At 37.5% G+C, this 16,711-nt stretch overlaps 3 protein-coding genes, 1 long non-coding RNA gene and 1 pseudogene across 4 annotated transcripts; all 5 read right to left on the minus strand.

Moving 5' to 3' along the window:
- Positions 1–1,183: 1,183 nt before the first annotated feature.
- On the minus strand, positions 1,184–2,227 carry LOC130721976 (uncharacterized). The gene is made up of 3 exons (XR_009013735.1): positions 2,067–2,227; positions 1,460–1,671; positions 1,184–1,351 (listed from the first exon to the last, which is right to left on the minus strand). It is a non-coding gene; the product is annotated as an uncharacterized LOC130721976 (long non-coding RNA).
- A 919-nt stretch (positions 2,228–3,146) lies between these two features.
- Positions 3,147–4,661, minus strand: LOC130724429 (probable aspartic proteinase GIP2). The gene has a single exon (XM_057575651.1). The coding sequence runs from the start codon at positions 4,613–4,615 to the stop codon at positions 3,368–3,370; it is 1,248 nt and encodes a 415-aa protein (XP_057431634.1). The 5' UTR covers positions 4,616–4,661; the 3' UTR covers positions 3,147–3,367.
- Positions 4,662–7,128: 2,467 nt separating this feature from the next.
- LOC130725728 (probable aspartic proteinase GIP2) lies at positions 7,129–7,647 on the minus strand. The gene has a single exon (XM_057576932.1). The coding sequence runs from the start codon at positions 7,645–7,647 to the stop codon at positions 7,129–7,131; it is 519 nt and encodes a 172-aa protein (XP_057432915.1).
- Positions 7,648–9,089: 1,442 nt separating this feature from the next.
- Positions 9,090–10,568, minus strand: LOC130726020 (probable aspartic proteinase GIP2). The gene has a single exon (XM_057577226.1). It carries the CDS (start codon positions 10,511–10,513, stop codon positions 9,224–9,226), a length of 1,290 nt encoding a protein of 429 aa, XP_057433209.1. The 5' UTR covers positions 10,514–10,568; the 3' UTR covers positions 9,090–9,223.
- An 866-nt stretch (positions 10,569–11,434) lies between these two features.
- LOC130725729 (probable aspartic proteinase GIP2) lies at positions 11,435–16,210 on the minus strand (annotated as a pseudogene).
- Between the last annotated feature and the right edge of the window lie 501 nt (positions 16,211–16,711).

Genomic DNA, 16,711 nt, shown 5'->3' on the forward strand with positions numbered 1-16,711 from the left:
TGATATATATGCTCTACAAATCACTCTTGTCCTTGCAAGATTGAAGCAGTTTACAATGTAAGAGCTTTACGCCAAGCTCGAGCTTTTCGTCATAATGTTTCATCAGTGAGATTCCGCCAAAACCACAACATCTAGATGTTCTGCCATGGATGTCAAGTGAAACTAACCACTCCTTTTTCATTCATTTCCCAAGGCCGTTCAACCACTATTCTTGCTGATCCCACTACTGTCTCGTCTGTCATCATTGGTGTACATAGAACCAAAGCCAATATTGAAGGTAAATAGTAGATGCATATGAGATTATTTGTTGGAGTAGTCTTTTAAAGCCATTGGCAATGCACAAAAGCAATAGTTGTTATGTTCGAGTACTCTTTTGAAACCAACAGCAAGGCACAGAAGCTACTGCTATCTTGGCTCAATCGGGTTCACGTAATTGGACATTGCTTTACTGCTATCATTTGTTGTCTTGGCGCAAGCCAATACAACATTCTCAAATATTGATGTTGGAGATGTGCATATTGGGTATGATGTTCTAGAGTTTGAGGAGCCAATGCATTCTTTAGGGGTACAGGGATTTTATTTGAGGTACCAACATGAGTTTGTTCCATTAATCTATCACAACTTCACAAGGATACCTCATATAAGAGCTAGAAATCTGCTTCCTCACTTATCTAACACTGAAAACAGCTTGAATCCTTATGCCACCCCTCAATGACATGGCACCCTTCAATGACCTCCTGTCCCTTTTCTTGATTTTTTAAAAATAAAAAAGGCAGTAAGTTAAAGTGAAAGGTATAAAAGATCTATAAGAATGGAGAAAACATTCTTAAAAGAAGCTACCTCTAAGCATTGAGAAAAATCAAAAGTCAATTTGTATATAACTTCTCCTGATGTAAGTGCTAGATACAAGCTAATGCTAAAGAGTAGATGCAATGTCTACAATACATATCTATTGGAAAAATAATTGCGTTAATAATATGAATCAATTTTCTCAGGTTCTTAGTTACAACAGTTACTTCAGAAAATTTTTATCAAAAAAAAAGTTAATTTGGAATATGTATGGTACAAAAGTATTCTGCTATGTATTTTTTTTCCTTAAAAATGTCTACCATAAAATTTTACCCAAAGATGCAGATACTAAACTCATATGTTTAATGTAAACCTAAATGCATACCTTTGAGTATCAAATCCAAACCTCACTATTATCTCTTTTTCTCAAAGTCATGTCATTCATCAAGAGTATAAAAGGTTGGCACCATAGAAAAATAATTGTTTCAGCCAAAAGAATTGATCAAGCCCCATCAAGGGTGTCAATTGTAAAATGTTGATTCCGCTTACTATGTAGCACCTCCTGCAGTGAGAACATACACTTCATCTTCTACAATACCACCAACCTCTGATATCCATGAATGACCAATTACCTTTTGGAAAGTAAAACTTTAGTTAAATGAAATCGTACCTGACATTCAGTGAAACATTGAAGTGAAATACATGTTCTAGGAAAAGTGGTGCCACTTGGTGGAGATGCTCTATGAAAGGGAGTTGAAGGATAGCATTGCATGGAGTTGGACAGAGGCAGACAGTCCTCTTCAGATTGTAGATTTGTAGGTAGATTGCAGAGAGAGACTGAAAATCAAAGAGTACTTTGTATATGCAGCCACAAGAATATCACTGCCCCATAACAAAGGAAGTTATTAAAAACAAAAAACTCACCAAGCCAAACACATGTTATTGCAAAAAAAAATTTGGCACCATACTAAATAGTTGTTAAGAGACATTTTTTAAGAGAACATAAGAAAATGCCAAAATAGTATGGGAAAAAAACTGTTAAAAGAAGATTATAATAACTTATTTGCAAAGATGACTTATCAAACATTACTTCCTTGGGACAAAATGTCTATCAAAATAAGGCATTCATGTCTCAGTTTCAAAGAAAAATGAGAATTTCTCTTCTTCCAGGATTCAGAGTATGGACTTTCCTTATGCTCTATATGAATTTGTATACTATCTTACAATAGAGAGAAGGAATACTTAAAATCGACATCCATGAGTGAGCAGAGTAATACCTTAATGTGTGAATCAGGATAAAGTCACCAAGAGATGGGTCAAGAGTGAAACCATTGAATTAAGATGAACACTTTTAGCACTTCTTTCTGGTGGTAGCAAGACAAAACTGAGTGATCAATTGATTTATCCTAGACATGGCTAAGAGAAGTTATGGCAATTAACTGATACATCATATGAAGAGAATAGAAAACAATACTCAGTAAACAATGAATTTTTGCTATTAGTCATTACCTGAATGCTTGGAGATATGGTGTGGTTCAACAGCATCAACATTGAAACAACATCAGAAGAATCTGTCTGATCCAATATCCTATCCTTGTAGTTGTTGCTAATGATTTCCAAATCGCAAGATATACCAAACAGAAAAAGAAAAAAAAAATGAAATTGTTCTTTCATGCACCCTTCCCCCAAAAAGATTTTTTTTTTTAAATATACACAAGAGAAATGATAAAAAGAGATACTGGTTGATTTACATTATACCGTGCAAGAGCTTCCATACATACAATAACCAGCAGCAGCCATGTTCTTCCCAGGTTGCAGGACATCTTCCCAGCTGCCAAAGAGAATGAAAGAGAGAATGAGAGCTGCAATATCGGTCGAAGTCTGATGCTGTCATGGTGGCCGCCAAAATTGAAGACGGCGGTGGTGTTATTCCCGGCGAGAGTAGGCAGCGACAGACCTGGATCAGAAAATCAACACTGGAACGCTGCGGTTGTTAAAACGATTAGGCGGCATCGGAGGAAGAAGGGGCAGCGTCGCCGTCGTCGTAGTTGCAGGCAGGGGCTGCGTCTTCGTGAGGTAAGGTTTTTACTGGTTGTCTAGCTCTGTGCAATCCTGACACGTGATCAAAATTGCTGACGTGGACACAATTGTTAGAGGTAGAAACATTGAGGTGGCGGCGGCGTTAGATTGCGCGCTTCTCAATTCATATATTATAAATAGATTATTTATGTGACCCTTCCAATAGCTTACATTTTTGGGATAATTAGTTCATTAATAGCACTATCAACTACCAAATGTAGCATAGTAAAAATTGATAAGAGAAAGATTAAGAACTCATTTGGTTACCAATAAAAAAGTATGAAATCACTGCTAAGATATAATTAAAATTAGATGTTAACCACTTAAAATAACTTTTAAGTTTCATCCTTACATGTGCAGCTTATAAGAAATTAAATAATGCCAAAGCAAACATATCATTACATTATGAAGTTGAAGCAAATCCATAACAGAGATTAAAAGTTATTGACTGTTTCCTAAGAAAACACACTTGTGAGTGGCTGCACTTTGGACTTCACACTCAATTTAGCACTGGATCTGAACATGTTTCACCCTGAAGCAGCAGGGAAGAGCTAAATGTTAGAATTGAAGTGCTCAGATCAAACTCCAAAATCTTATCTTCCAGTTGACGCCCACCAAGAACAACTGCATTTTTGGCCTTCTTACCTCCATCCACAAACGCCAAACAGAGCACCTTCTCTTTCACCTCAACCATGGTATTGTGACCAAACATTTCATATTTCAATCCGCCATCAAACAACAATTCGATAACCGGCACAGCTGGTCCCATATCAAGATCATCAATGGAACCAGCATCAAAGCATGCTTCAAATGGTGCCACTGATTTCACTCTCTTAATCTTTCTGTCTGAAGCCTTCTTCACAAAATCTCTAACAAAGGGCTTGTAGATGGAGTTATGCAACACAGTGTAAGGAGTGCCCAAGGTACTAATTTTAGTACCCCCATTGCCATTTTTATCAAGGGACAATAGGGAAGTGTCAAAATTGACAACTTTATCATCAACCATGATTGACTTGACATTGATGAAGTATTCTTCAGAGGATGTCAGAGCAAATCCAATTCTGGCAACATTGGCACGTGAACTTGGTCTCCCACCAATGAAGATCTTCCCAGTGCCTTTGGTGTTTGAAGAAGGTAAGCAGAGTGTGAACTTAGGAGGAACATTGTATGAGGATGAGATCTGAGTTGGTAAAGAGAGTTGTGACCGTGCAAGGCCAAGGATCCCTTTGGTTCCTTTAGCAAGGCCAACAAGAAGAGGGGTGCTGAATCTATCAGAGTCTGCACAACCAGAAGCAAAGGAACGAGGTACCTTTATTTGAGGAATGTGTAAGAGATCTTCACCCATGTCACCACTGAAAATGGTGTCAGCAAATGGGTTGGTAATAGAAAGACCACATGTGTTGTTGGTGCAGCCTGGTTTAGTAGGAAAGCCATTGCAACCAATGCAAGGGGAGTTTTGAGGACATTTTTGGGTGTCACAGGGAACAGGAAGGTAAGATGATGAATTGTAACGAGTGTCACAATCGTACCACAGGAACTCACCTGCAAGATCAATGGCTAGGTTCAGTTTGTGGTTTGGAGTTCCTATGCCAATTGAAGTATAGTACTGATTGGTGGCTGGATCTTTCTTCACAGGAAGGGTGATAAAACCGGTTTTTGGTAACTCATTAGATGCAGATAGGGTGGGTGAAGCTGAGAAAAGGAGTAGACAGAGGAGGAAGAAATTGAGAACAATGGAAGTAGCCATTATGAATTGAATTTGAGGTTGTATTGTTGTGAGCAATGGATGTAGTGTGTGGTGTGTCCATATTTATAGTTGTTAGGAGCCGATATTACTATATTAGATTATGATGATGACTAGCTAGTCAAAATATGATGGCTGTATGCAAGTTGTCCCACTTGGTTTAATTTAACATGTGATGTAGCCAGTCTCAATAAAATATGAGTGATTGTCTGGATAAGGATGATATAAGGCAGGACAAGAAGCTTCGTGCCCAGTGAACAATTGATTCAAGAGCCCATGGTTTTTTGAAGTTCCAGGTGTTTGAAGTTTGAACTTTCAAAATTAAAATCAAAGCAGTGTGCATGGTATAAGTCGTGCTATATTGACTTACTCTGTCACCAATTCAACCCATACATAATATAATGTTTACACGACATTGTTATTAGTTTAATGGTATTTGGGTCACTTTATCCGATTTCTTAACGCAGGGGAGACAATTTATTGTCTAATTGTCTTCATTGCTGATAAGATGAACCTCTTTGGCATTGTGAATTGCATGTTTCAAATTGGCTTAAATACTCTAGGGGTCCCTGAAATTGTACCCCGTATCAAAATAAGTCCCTGAAAATTTTTTTTCCGATTCCGGATCCCTGGAATTGTTTTTTTAATCAGAATAAGTCCCTACGCCGGAGAAGACGGTGGTTGACGACGGCGGTCATGGCGGCGCTACGACCAGGGTGTTGGGCCGGCTTCGTCTCGTCCTCAGGAACTCAGTGGTGGTGGTCTCGTGGGCTGGGTCGTCACAGTTGAAGAGAAAAGGCCAGTCGCAAGTTGATTTCTTCTCGCCGGAATTTATGGAGCTTCTCGGTTTCTTCGTGTTAGCTTTGTTTCTTGCGATTTCTTCGCCCAGATCAGATATATGAAGGTCTAAGAGTGTTTTAAACATGTTATTTCATGGTTTGTGGAAACAATGAGGAGGCAACCACTGTTTTCTCCGGCGTAGGGACTTATTTTGATCAAACAAATTTTTCTAGGGACCCGGAATCGGAAAAAATTTTTTCGAGGACTTATTTTGATACGGGGTACAATTTCAGGGACCTACAGAGTATTTAAGCCTTTCAAATTTTGTATATCTGCACTCATTTTCTCTTTATTTTTCTCTCTTTCACCTAGCTTTTTTACTTCTTCTTTTTGTAACATTACTTGTTATATATTTTTTTTTCTTTTTTGTTTCTACGTCTCTATTTACTATTAACAAAGTGATATTTGTGACATCGATATTGTCAATTTATGGCAGTTCCAAGCTGCCACAACGTTTTTTACTGACATTTTTCGATAAGTGTTAGAACTAGAGATGCCAAAAGTATATTTGTGGCGATTTTGCTTAAATGCTACTCCCTCCGTTCCTAAATATAAGACCTAGTTTCAAAATTTTGAAGTTCCTAAATATAAGACCTAGTTACAATAATCTAACAAAAGGTTTTGTACTCTTCCATTTTTACCCTCCACATTAATTATATGTTTTCAATTCCAAAGTTACCACCTACCATTAATTACTACTAATCAAACTAAATATGACTTTTGGGATATCAATGGTGAGTGCATAACAAAGGTTAAATAAGGAAGAATGTATGCTTTTTGAAAAAATCAATACAATAACTAGTCACATTAAGTGCTTCCTTAATAAGCGCAATTTTTTGGAATAAGTCTTATATTTAGGAACGGATGGAGTACTATTGTATTCAAGAAATCGTTTAGCATTTACTAGATGTTTCAGGCTGCCAATAAGTCAAGCATAAAATGTCTCGAATTGGCATTTAAGTTATACTATTAGAGTAGCATTTAAGCGTAATGATATATGGACATTCACTTTTTATCATACATTCAACTCACATACATGTGATTTTAACCGCCGCAAATATTAGTGTTGGTTAAAAACAACCACTAACTTGTATGTCTAAAAGATGTACACAAAAAAGCATATAACGACCCATCATTTCTGATTATATTAATATCAATTCCTTGAATATTATGTTCTTTTATTAAATTAAATTTCCTAATTCCTTAGGTAATCCTAAATTTAATCAAGCATGTCCACTAATGATAGTTAAGTGGTAAGAACTTGTAGACATATGAATTATGGAGGGAACGTAGTTTATCTTTTTCGATGTAGAAAAAGAATTAATCAAGCATTAAATAATGAAATCCTATATACAAATTTTCCAACTACAATCAAATCTAATAAATTTGTCCCCGTATGATAACTTAAGTGGTAGGAGCTGGAGGGACATATGGATTGGGTAATGAGGTCCAAGAATCGATTCCTGACGAGTGCAATTTATCTTGCGTGTCTTCTCCGTCGCTTCTATTCTCGTCGTCGAGGTAAAACAGACTCAATCCCTCAACCTCCGACCTCCATTAATATTAATACACACATCAATGCTAGTCAAAGCACACTACACTCGAAATTTAAAACTTGACAAAACACTAGAACTTAAACTCTGAATCATCATCAAGCTCATCAAATTGAAAATAAATTAGGCTCTGAAGTGGGAACATCTTGTGTGGTGAAGGAGCAGAGAAGAACTGAAGCTGAGTTTGGATGAAGCTAAATCAAACACCAGAAAGTTGTCCTGCAACTGGCTCCCACCAATAACAACTGCTGTCATCGACAGTTCCCCACCATCCACAAATCCCAGACACGCTACGTTTTTCTTCACTAACACCATTGAATTTCCACCATAAATAGTCCACTCAACATTCTCCTGCAAAACCAGATCAATAGTGGGCACATCCAGTCCAGTAGTGGTCCTGCCAATGGTGCTCAGATCGAAACACGCTCCAAACGGCGCCACTGCTGCCACTCTCTTGATTTTCCTCTCAGCAGCCTTCCTCACAAAATCTCTAACAAGGGAATTGTAGATGGAGACGTGCAAAACTGTGAAGGGATCCACGGTGCTAAGTTTGGTCCCACCGTTTCCACGGTGTCTACTTAACATTTTATTATAACGAAAATCAGCGATCACATTCTCAATTATAAATGTTATATTATTCATAATCTTTAATTATTTCATAAAACTTATATTTACATTACTCAAAGAAAACTAGTAGAGATTCAAACTTACACCACGCTCATCCAAAAAAAACAACAACTTCTCATATACAAAATCATGTATGTAATGGTCCATTTTTTTTCCCTTTATGTCTTTCTACGGCACCAATCATTTTATCACGTACATCTCGTGTTTCTTTTTATCTTCCTTTATTGTATAAATAATTTTAAAGTAGAATTATATTATAGGCAAATGAGCTACCTCATATTATAAGCAAATGCACAGAATAATTTCAACTTTTAATCATCCTAGTATCCCCTCAACCTTCGCGGGTGATGTGCAGCTGCCAAAACAATTATATAAGCTATATGTACTACCACGTTTTGAACACGTTACTAATTGATTTTATATATTTAGATGATGAATAGTGAAACTACTAAAGTGCACTTTTTTGCTATTCCATAATTGATTTCATAATCTTTAAGGGGTAAATAGTCAATTTGGTCTCTGAAAGTGTACGCTGCCATTAACTTCGTCCCTAAACTTTCAAAATGACGACGCTCGTGGTCCGTGGATGTACCAAATTTCCTTCATCAGCAGTCTTTGACGTTAAAAAAGGAAAGAAATTTGACTGAAACATTAAATCTTCAATTTAGTCCCTAGAGTTAAAAAAATTCTTTCTTCAACCATCTTCTTCTACCTCTTCCCACCACCCTCACCCTCTATGAGAACGAAGAAGGTGGTGACAGTCGGCAAAGGAAGAGTGACTGTTGCAGGGCACCACCGCAGATGGTGGATGCGCAGAGGACGAGATACGAGGTGGCAATGACAGATGGTGAGAACTGGTGGTGGCCCAGACCTGTTGACGCCGTGAGGTGGTGGAAGAGATCTACTCGTGGCGAAGCAGAGGCGGTGGCCCATAACTGCTACAACTTTTCTTTTTTATTGTTGAGGGTGGGAAGAACAGCACCTTTTTTTTGGGTTCAAAGTTAAAGCTCTCTATGGCTATGCCCTCATTTGGGCCCAACCCATATAATCTTTCTTTTTTGGTGAATAATCTAATCCACCACCTGCAAAATAAACAAAACATCATCTGCCCTGCTTCCTCGTCAAACAGTTCGCGCCCAAGGGCCATGCTCACTACCACCAGAACTCGCCCTGTCCGCGTTCATGGTGCCTGTGTTTGTGAGTGTCAAATTTTGATGCTGTTTTGCGGTGGAATCTTCTTAGTTTTCAGGTTTGATATTAGTTATTTGGACTTAATGATCAGTGATCACTGATGCATCGTGCATATTACTTGTTTGATGAAATAGCTCTTTCAGTATTTTTTGGATAATCCTTGATATGTTTAACTTGTTGTATCCTTATAATATGTTTAGGTAGCATATCTCTTATAAATAAACTCAATATGCAGATTAGTTGCTGATTCAATAATACTATAGCAGTTTTTTAAGAGAAACATAGAACAATTTTATTCTAATGATAAAGCTTGAGAAATGAGAACAACTCTCTCAAGTGAGTATATTGAAGATACCCGATACCGATACTAGAACGTAAACTCGATCATCACGAGGCCTAGTTAAAAGGGAAAGGAACTAGCCTTTGAAGGGGAACATGTTGCATTTTGAAGGAGGAGGGAAGAGCTGAAGCCCAGTTTGGAGGAACCTAAATCAAATTCCACAAGGTTGTCCTCCAACTGGTGCCCACCAATAACAACTGCAGTCCTTGCCGTCTTCCCACCATCCACAAATCCGAGGCATGCTACTTTTTCATTTACCAACACCATTGAATTTCCGCCATAAATTGTCCACTCAACATCCCCCTGCAGCACCAGATCAATAGTGGGCACGTCCAGTCCTGTAATGGTCTTGCCGATGGTGCTGAGATCGAAACATGCTCCGAACGGTGCGACTGCTTCCACTTTCTTTATTTTTCTATCAGCAGCCTTCTTCACAAAGTCCCTTACAAGTGGTTTGTGGATGGAACTATGTAAAACTGTGAAGGGATTCATTGTGATAATTTTGGTTCCACCGTTTCCTTTGCTGTCAATGGACAGCAGGGAAGACTTGAAGTCGAGAACTTCGCCACCGATCTTGATTGATTTCACAACAATGAAGTATTCATAAGAGGCATCACCTTCGCTAAAGATAGGAGCTGTGCTGAAGGGGTTTATAATCAAAGGGGTGGTGAGCAAAGCAGGTTGATGAGGAAGAGAATCGGGTGCCCCACCAAGGAAGAGGTTGCCAAGTCCATTCTTGTTTGATGATGGTAAGCAAAGAGCAAACTTGTGAGGAAGCTCAGATGATGAAAGCTGTGTTGGTAATGCAAGTTGTGTCCTTGCAAGGCCTAATATCCCTTTACTGGTTTGGGGTAAGCCTTTTAGAAGTGGAGGGTCGTCATTAAATGCATCTGAGCTAGCACACCCGGAAAGGACAGACACAATGCTGCTAGATATGAACAAAACATCCTCACCAGTGTCTCCAGAAAAAATAACATTAGCTAAGGGGTTGAGTATGTTGGCACCACATGTGTTGTTTGTGCAACCAGGCTTCAAGGGGCCATCGCAGCTGGTGCATCCAGCTCCAGTATTCGAGCAACTTTTAGAATCACAAGAGACAGGACGGTAGGTTGAAGAGTTGTAGTGATTGTTGCAGTCGTACCATAGGATTGGTCCTCCAAGATCAATGACTAGATCAAAGTTGTGTCGAGGAGTTCCTACGCCAACTGAAGTATAGAACAGACTGGTTATTGGGTCTTTCCTAATGGGTAACACAGTACGGAGTTTGAGGTCACCAATTGGTAGTGATAAGCAGGAAACAAAGAGAAGGGTAATTGTGAGGAGGAAGAAATGGGTAGCAAATGAAGCCATTGTGCTATTGATACAGATATTGTGTTGAGGCACTGAGTACTTTTAGATGTAGGAGTGCCTCTTTTTTATAGAACTGGATATGAAGTATGATCTCTGATCTTTACATTATTTATTTACTTTTAGTTGACGTAGATCTTATATGGTAAACGTTCCTGGTATATTTAATTTCTTTTAGTGTGACCTGCTCTGGCATTAACAATTGTAAACACAGTATTATTAGTTTACTGAAATAATTTTTAAACTTCTAATTGGCAATATCCACACGGAATATGCTCATCCTTCTACTCTGAGCATATTTGATTATACTCAATATAGCAAAAATTAGGTGCCAGTTGCCACATTCTTAATTAAAAATTATGCTCATCCTTCTAAAATGGGTGTGTATCCGACATTAAATTAGATTATGATGATGACTATAGCTAGTAATTATATGATGGCTGTATCAGACTGTCACACACTCACACTTGGTTTAATTTAACATTGTGATGCAGTCTCGATAAAATATGACTGATGGTCTGGATATAGACCTACTTTGTCACCAATTCAACCCTTAAATTATAGGAGTACTATAATAACAACATGACAATTAATGAAGGATTATTATATTATGATTGGTCTGGATATAGACCTACTCGATGTGGTTGATCTTGCTTTTTGGGTCAAGTTGTTTTTTGCAAGGTGATGTTTAGCTTGTTTTATAGTAGTAATTGTCTAAATATAGCTGCTCGTCCATTTGGCTTAACAACTCTCTTGGGCTTGTTGTTACTGGAAGTGGGAGGCAGCCCAATATCATTGGTGCTATCACAGGCTAAAGATAATCTGGATTCATGGGAAAAAAAACAGTTTCATTTGAGCATGCTTACACACCTTCATGGATAACGCTTACATGTGCTCTTTATTAGCTTGTCACATAAAGAGAAGTGAGAAAAGTAGACTGGGAGTAGAATTTCTCAAAGCACACAACATAATAAGTTAAAAATTTCACAAAACACAAGAAGTTAAACTAGATCATCATCACACTCAGTCAAATTGAAAAAGAAATTAGGCTCTGAAGTGGGAACATCTTGTGGTGAAGGAGCAGAGAAGAACTGAAGCCAAGTGTGGAGGAAGCTAAATCAAACACCAGAAGGTTGTCCTGTAACTGGCTCCCACCAATAATGACTGCTATCCTTGCCTCTTTCCCACCATCCACAAATCCAAGACATACTACATTTTTCTTCACAATCACCATTGAATTTCCACCATAAATAGTCCACTCAACATTCTCCTGCAAAACCAGATCAATAGTGGGCACATCCAGTCCAGTAACGGTCCTGCCAATGGTGCTGAGATCGAAACATGCTCCGAACGGCGCCACTGCCGCCACTCTCTTTATTTTCCTATCAGCAGCCTTGTTCACAAACTCTCTAACAAGGGATTTGTAGATGGAGCTATGCAAAACCGTGAAGCAGTCCATGGTGCTAATTTTGGTCCCTCCCCTTCCCTTGTTTTCAATGGAAAGCAGGGAATGCTTGAAGTTGAGAACTTCCCCACCAACCTTGATTTTACAACAATGAAGTATTCATAAGAGGCATCACCTTGATTAAAAACAGGAGCTGTGCTGAAGGGGTTAATTATCAAACGGGTGGTGAGTAAAAACTTGGATATTTCGCTGAAGGGGTTAATTATCACTATTTTAATTTCTAAAATGAAATCTAGCAATAGATATTTCGCTCGCTTATTATCCAATTACTGATTAAATTATTAAAAACTGAATTCTGTTATGAATAAAGAGTAAGCAAGTAAATAAGAGAGGAGAATAGAGGAACAAGAGATAGAGAAATAGTGTGATGGGGATGCTCTGCTAGGTGCAGACTCCCTTGTATTTATACTATTAGGTTTAGAATGTTGAACAAGTATACATGTGGGCCTGGCCCATGGACTCCTAACTCTGATGGGCATCCAAATATTCATAACACTCCCCCTTGGATGACCATCCCTTAAGAATGTGCCTCATTAAAACCTTACTAGGAAAAACCCAGTGTGGGATAAAAACCTAGTGAAGGAAAAAGAGTACATCATTCTATAGTTCGTCTTTGTACATTGCCTCATTAAAAACCCTACCATGAAAAACCCAATGGGAAAAAACATGGTTAAGGAAAAAAGAGTACAATGCATTTTAATTGAAATCTTTAAGCTGACGAACTCCCACATTCTGCACAAGCTTTTCATATGTTGTAGTTGGAAGAGTCTTCGTAAATAAGTCTGCCAAATTATCACTTGAACAAATTTGTTGGATGTCTATGTCACCATTATTTTGTAGAGCATGAGTGAAGAAAAGCTCCGGTGATATTTGCTTTGTCCATCTCCCATGATGTATCCTTCTTTTGATTGAGTAGTGCATGTAGTATTATCTTCATATATAGTTGTTGGCGGCATCTTTCAAGAGGACAAATCACCAATATCAAGTACGCATTGAATCACGAATCTCAGCCAAACGTATTCTCGTCTTGCCTCATGTAATGCTAATATTCCTGCAAGGTTAGCTGAGGTGGCTATCATAGTTTCTTTCACAGATCTTCATGAAATGGTTGTTCCTCCACATGTAAACAAGTAACCTGTTTGAGATATTTAGACAAATATCCAGCATCTGCATAACCAATTAGATTAAGCTTGGACATATAGGGAAAAAATAAACTCATATCTAATGTGCCTTTAAGATAACGAAACACTTGTTTTCCATTCCAATGTCTTTGTGTAGGTGAAGAACTATATCTTGCTAATAAGTTAATAGCAAATGATATATCAAGTCGAGTATGACTAGCAAGATACAATAATGCTTTGATAGCACTAAGATATGGTACTTCAGGATCAAGTAATTCTTCATTCTTTTCTCAAGGTCTAAAAGGATCTTTATTTACATTTAATGACCTTAAAATCAATAGAGTACAAAGTGGACATGATTTGTCCATATAGAACCCTTTTAGTACCTTTGCAATATAAGTCATTTGGTACATAAATACCTCATCCTTTAGATACTCAATTGATAAGGCTAGACAAAAGTTTCATTCTCAACTCTTTTATCTCAAATTCTTTCTTTAGCAAATCTACAGCTTTTGTGAGCTCTTCTAGAGTCTCAATAAATCATTGTCATAAACATTAATTATGACATAAACAATCTCATATCTCATCATAAATATGCATGAGTTTGTTGGGTCATTTTGTGACCGTCCTTAAGAAAATAATCAACTAGATTGCCTCAATCTAGTAATTTGTTCATTGTTGAGAACATGAATTGTGTGCTTTAGGCATCTTACAATCTTCAAGGAGTTTTATAGAGATATCAATCTCAAGTGAGCCATACCAATAAGTTGTAACTCCAAGTATCCACCACGATTGTCACTTGTTTGTCTTAAATATGACAACATTATTTCACTTTACTACAAAGACTCTTTAAGCCTTATCGTCTTTATACCTTTAGGGTATAGATATGAGGTCCAAAGACCCTTAAATTCAGCAAATGAATTGCTTCTTTCTATTTATGGCCAATCACACCCATTCATTTTCGGGTTCAAGATTCTCGCACATATTTCTATTATTGAGCGCTACTTCATCATGTCGACAATTCTTCATGTTCTTGGTTCCTTGTGTTAACTTGTAGAGACATAATCATATGAGATCTCTTAAATAAATAATTACAGGTACCTGAACCTCTTCAGGAGGAATACACATTTTTGTAGTCTCTACACTTTTCAAGATAGTTTGCCTCCTCAACAAGACCATCATCCTTCTCTAGGATATATATTTTTGAACCAAGTTTTAGGCATGCATTAACCTAATAATAATGACAAATTTTCCAACTGGGATATCAAGTTAGAGAAGGGTATTTGCAGCATATAAGGAATTTAATAATTCCTTTTAGGTCAGAGAATGCATCTTTTGAACTTCTGGTTCATAGTGCGAGTATACATATGCATTCTTTACAAATTTTCAGAGCTGCTTAATTTCCTCTCCCCCCAATGCTGAGAAACAACAAGTAAGATATAAAATATATATCTGTACTGGCTCAAATTGATTACATAATCTCAGCTTTCCTTGTGGTCCCACCTTAGTGCGTTGTGGTGGAGCGATTCAAAATATATAACGCACATTGAAAATTCTTAGATGAGAGATATTAGGTTCCTGACCATGAACCGATTGCAATGGGGAGAATTCTAATGAATTGTTGGCTTGATGCGTGTCAATGCTGCTAATTGCAATATCACATGTCCATAAATAAGATATTTGTTCTCATATGTAATTGTCTAGCTATAAATATGAGACATTTAATTAAACAAATCAGCTAGATAATTTGAATACGAACATGTGCAACTAGATATTCAAAATCATGTCATTTACCAACTTGATCAAGGTTGGAATTTTCACTCTATCAATATTGAGAGTTGATGACATATATTTGGTCATTTAGTCGATGCATCGATAAATTTATGAAATACTTAAATGACCCATAAAAAGAGTGAATACGTGCACATGTATCGCATCTAATATACTCAAGAGTATGCGGGATTCAAACCCATATATTTTACCAATTATTAATTGGTAATGATAACAAGATATAAGAATTCATTATATTGAAGAATCTTTAGGTTCTTCGATGGGTACTCATATGAATTCATATACTTTCGCATCATAAGACTCAGGATGGTCTAACCGGTCATGCATGCCAATCACATTCAATTTGTTCCATATATAGAACTTTATCATTCAAAATAATACTTCAATGTTTGAAGTAAAATTTTCTGGCATTTTAAATCCTTCAAGGATTTTCATGTTTTCAACCCATAGTTTATCGTTACATCAATTAGATGTAAATAAAGTCCTTCAAGACTTTCAAATTAATAAGGAATATGTGTACATGACAATTGTGTCACAAGATGAGTATTACATCTCATAATTTCCTTTAACTCATATTCATCGCATGGAAAACGCAATAGGTTTGACATATTTACATGTCTGGATTACTACCGATCCAAGCAATATCTAGCAACAATGTTTATATATGCTATTTATATTTTTTTTTGATAAGCAAAGAAAATATATTGAATGAAGTACCCCTTGTACTTCAACCCAATACAAAGACGAAGAGTGAAAAAGAAGAAGAAGAAGTAATGGAGCAGAAATATCTCAGAACCTAAAGACCCCCCCGCCCAATGGAGGCACAACTTAATAAAATATGCCTCATTAAAACCTTACCAGGAAAACCCCCTTGGGAAAAACCTGGAGAAGGAAAAATAGTACATATTTTAGAAAGCCAAAGCGACACCACCAAAGGGAATTACAAAACCCACCCACTAGTTGAAGGCAGAGTAATTGCAAGGCCCAAATTCCAGCTCAAAAGATGCCAAATCCATTTCAGCGCGAAACATGATGAGATACTGTCAACACAAAGCAGAACTTGACTCCACCACAAGCCACCCTTTTGTCAATACAGCACCTTGCAAAGGTCCAATAACTTGATTACACCAATTGCAAGAGTACAACGGCCCTGCCAGTTTCAGCAGTATAGAAAATCCCATTGTATATTCATCCATGTAATAATAAATTCATCATAGCATTCATACACCCCTGCAAACAAACATACATACATTCCCTGCAATCAAACACTTTAGCTTCCAAGAGTGACACCCGAACATTGGGATACAGTAGCCTTAATCCCATGCTACAGGCTTCACCTCCACACACAATCTTAACCAATATCAAAAAATTCACAAACCATCCACAGGCTACCACCCACCCCAGGGACTCCAACAGACAAGAAAATTGATCATTTTGTTCCAAACAAATCAGCAAGGAGACACATAATGGCGCCCACACGAGATGAGGGAATAACCCAGATCAGAAACCCAACACAAGAGATATAAGACCCAACACATGAAATGCAAGATAATCCTCAAACAAAAACACATCCCCAAATCCAATACAAATATGCTATTTATATTTGTATACTTTGATATCAATTTAAGGGGTGATAAGGGGAGTAGAAAGCATGAGATCATGCGCCAATGTGAGATTGTAACTCACACTTTAATTCTCAACATTCTCCCCCTAAGTGTGAGTCACAAACATATTATTATGCTCCCCCTCAGCAAGCTATTAGCAATTGAACTGCAATTTACTTCATCATCGTGCCAATAGGACACATCGACTGACCACCACATT

Source organism: Lotus japonicus, chromosome 6 (assembly GCF_012489685.1).
Source record: "Lotus japonicus ecotype B-129 chromosome 6, LjGifu_v1.2".
In the NCBI taxonomy this organism is placed as follows: domain Eukaryota; kingdom Viridiplantae; phylum Streptophyta; class Magnoliopsida; order Fabales; family Fabaceae; genus Lotus; species Lotus japonicus.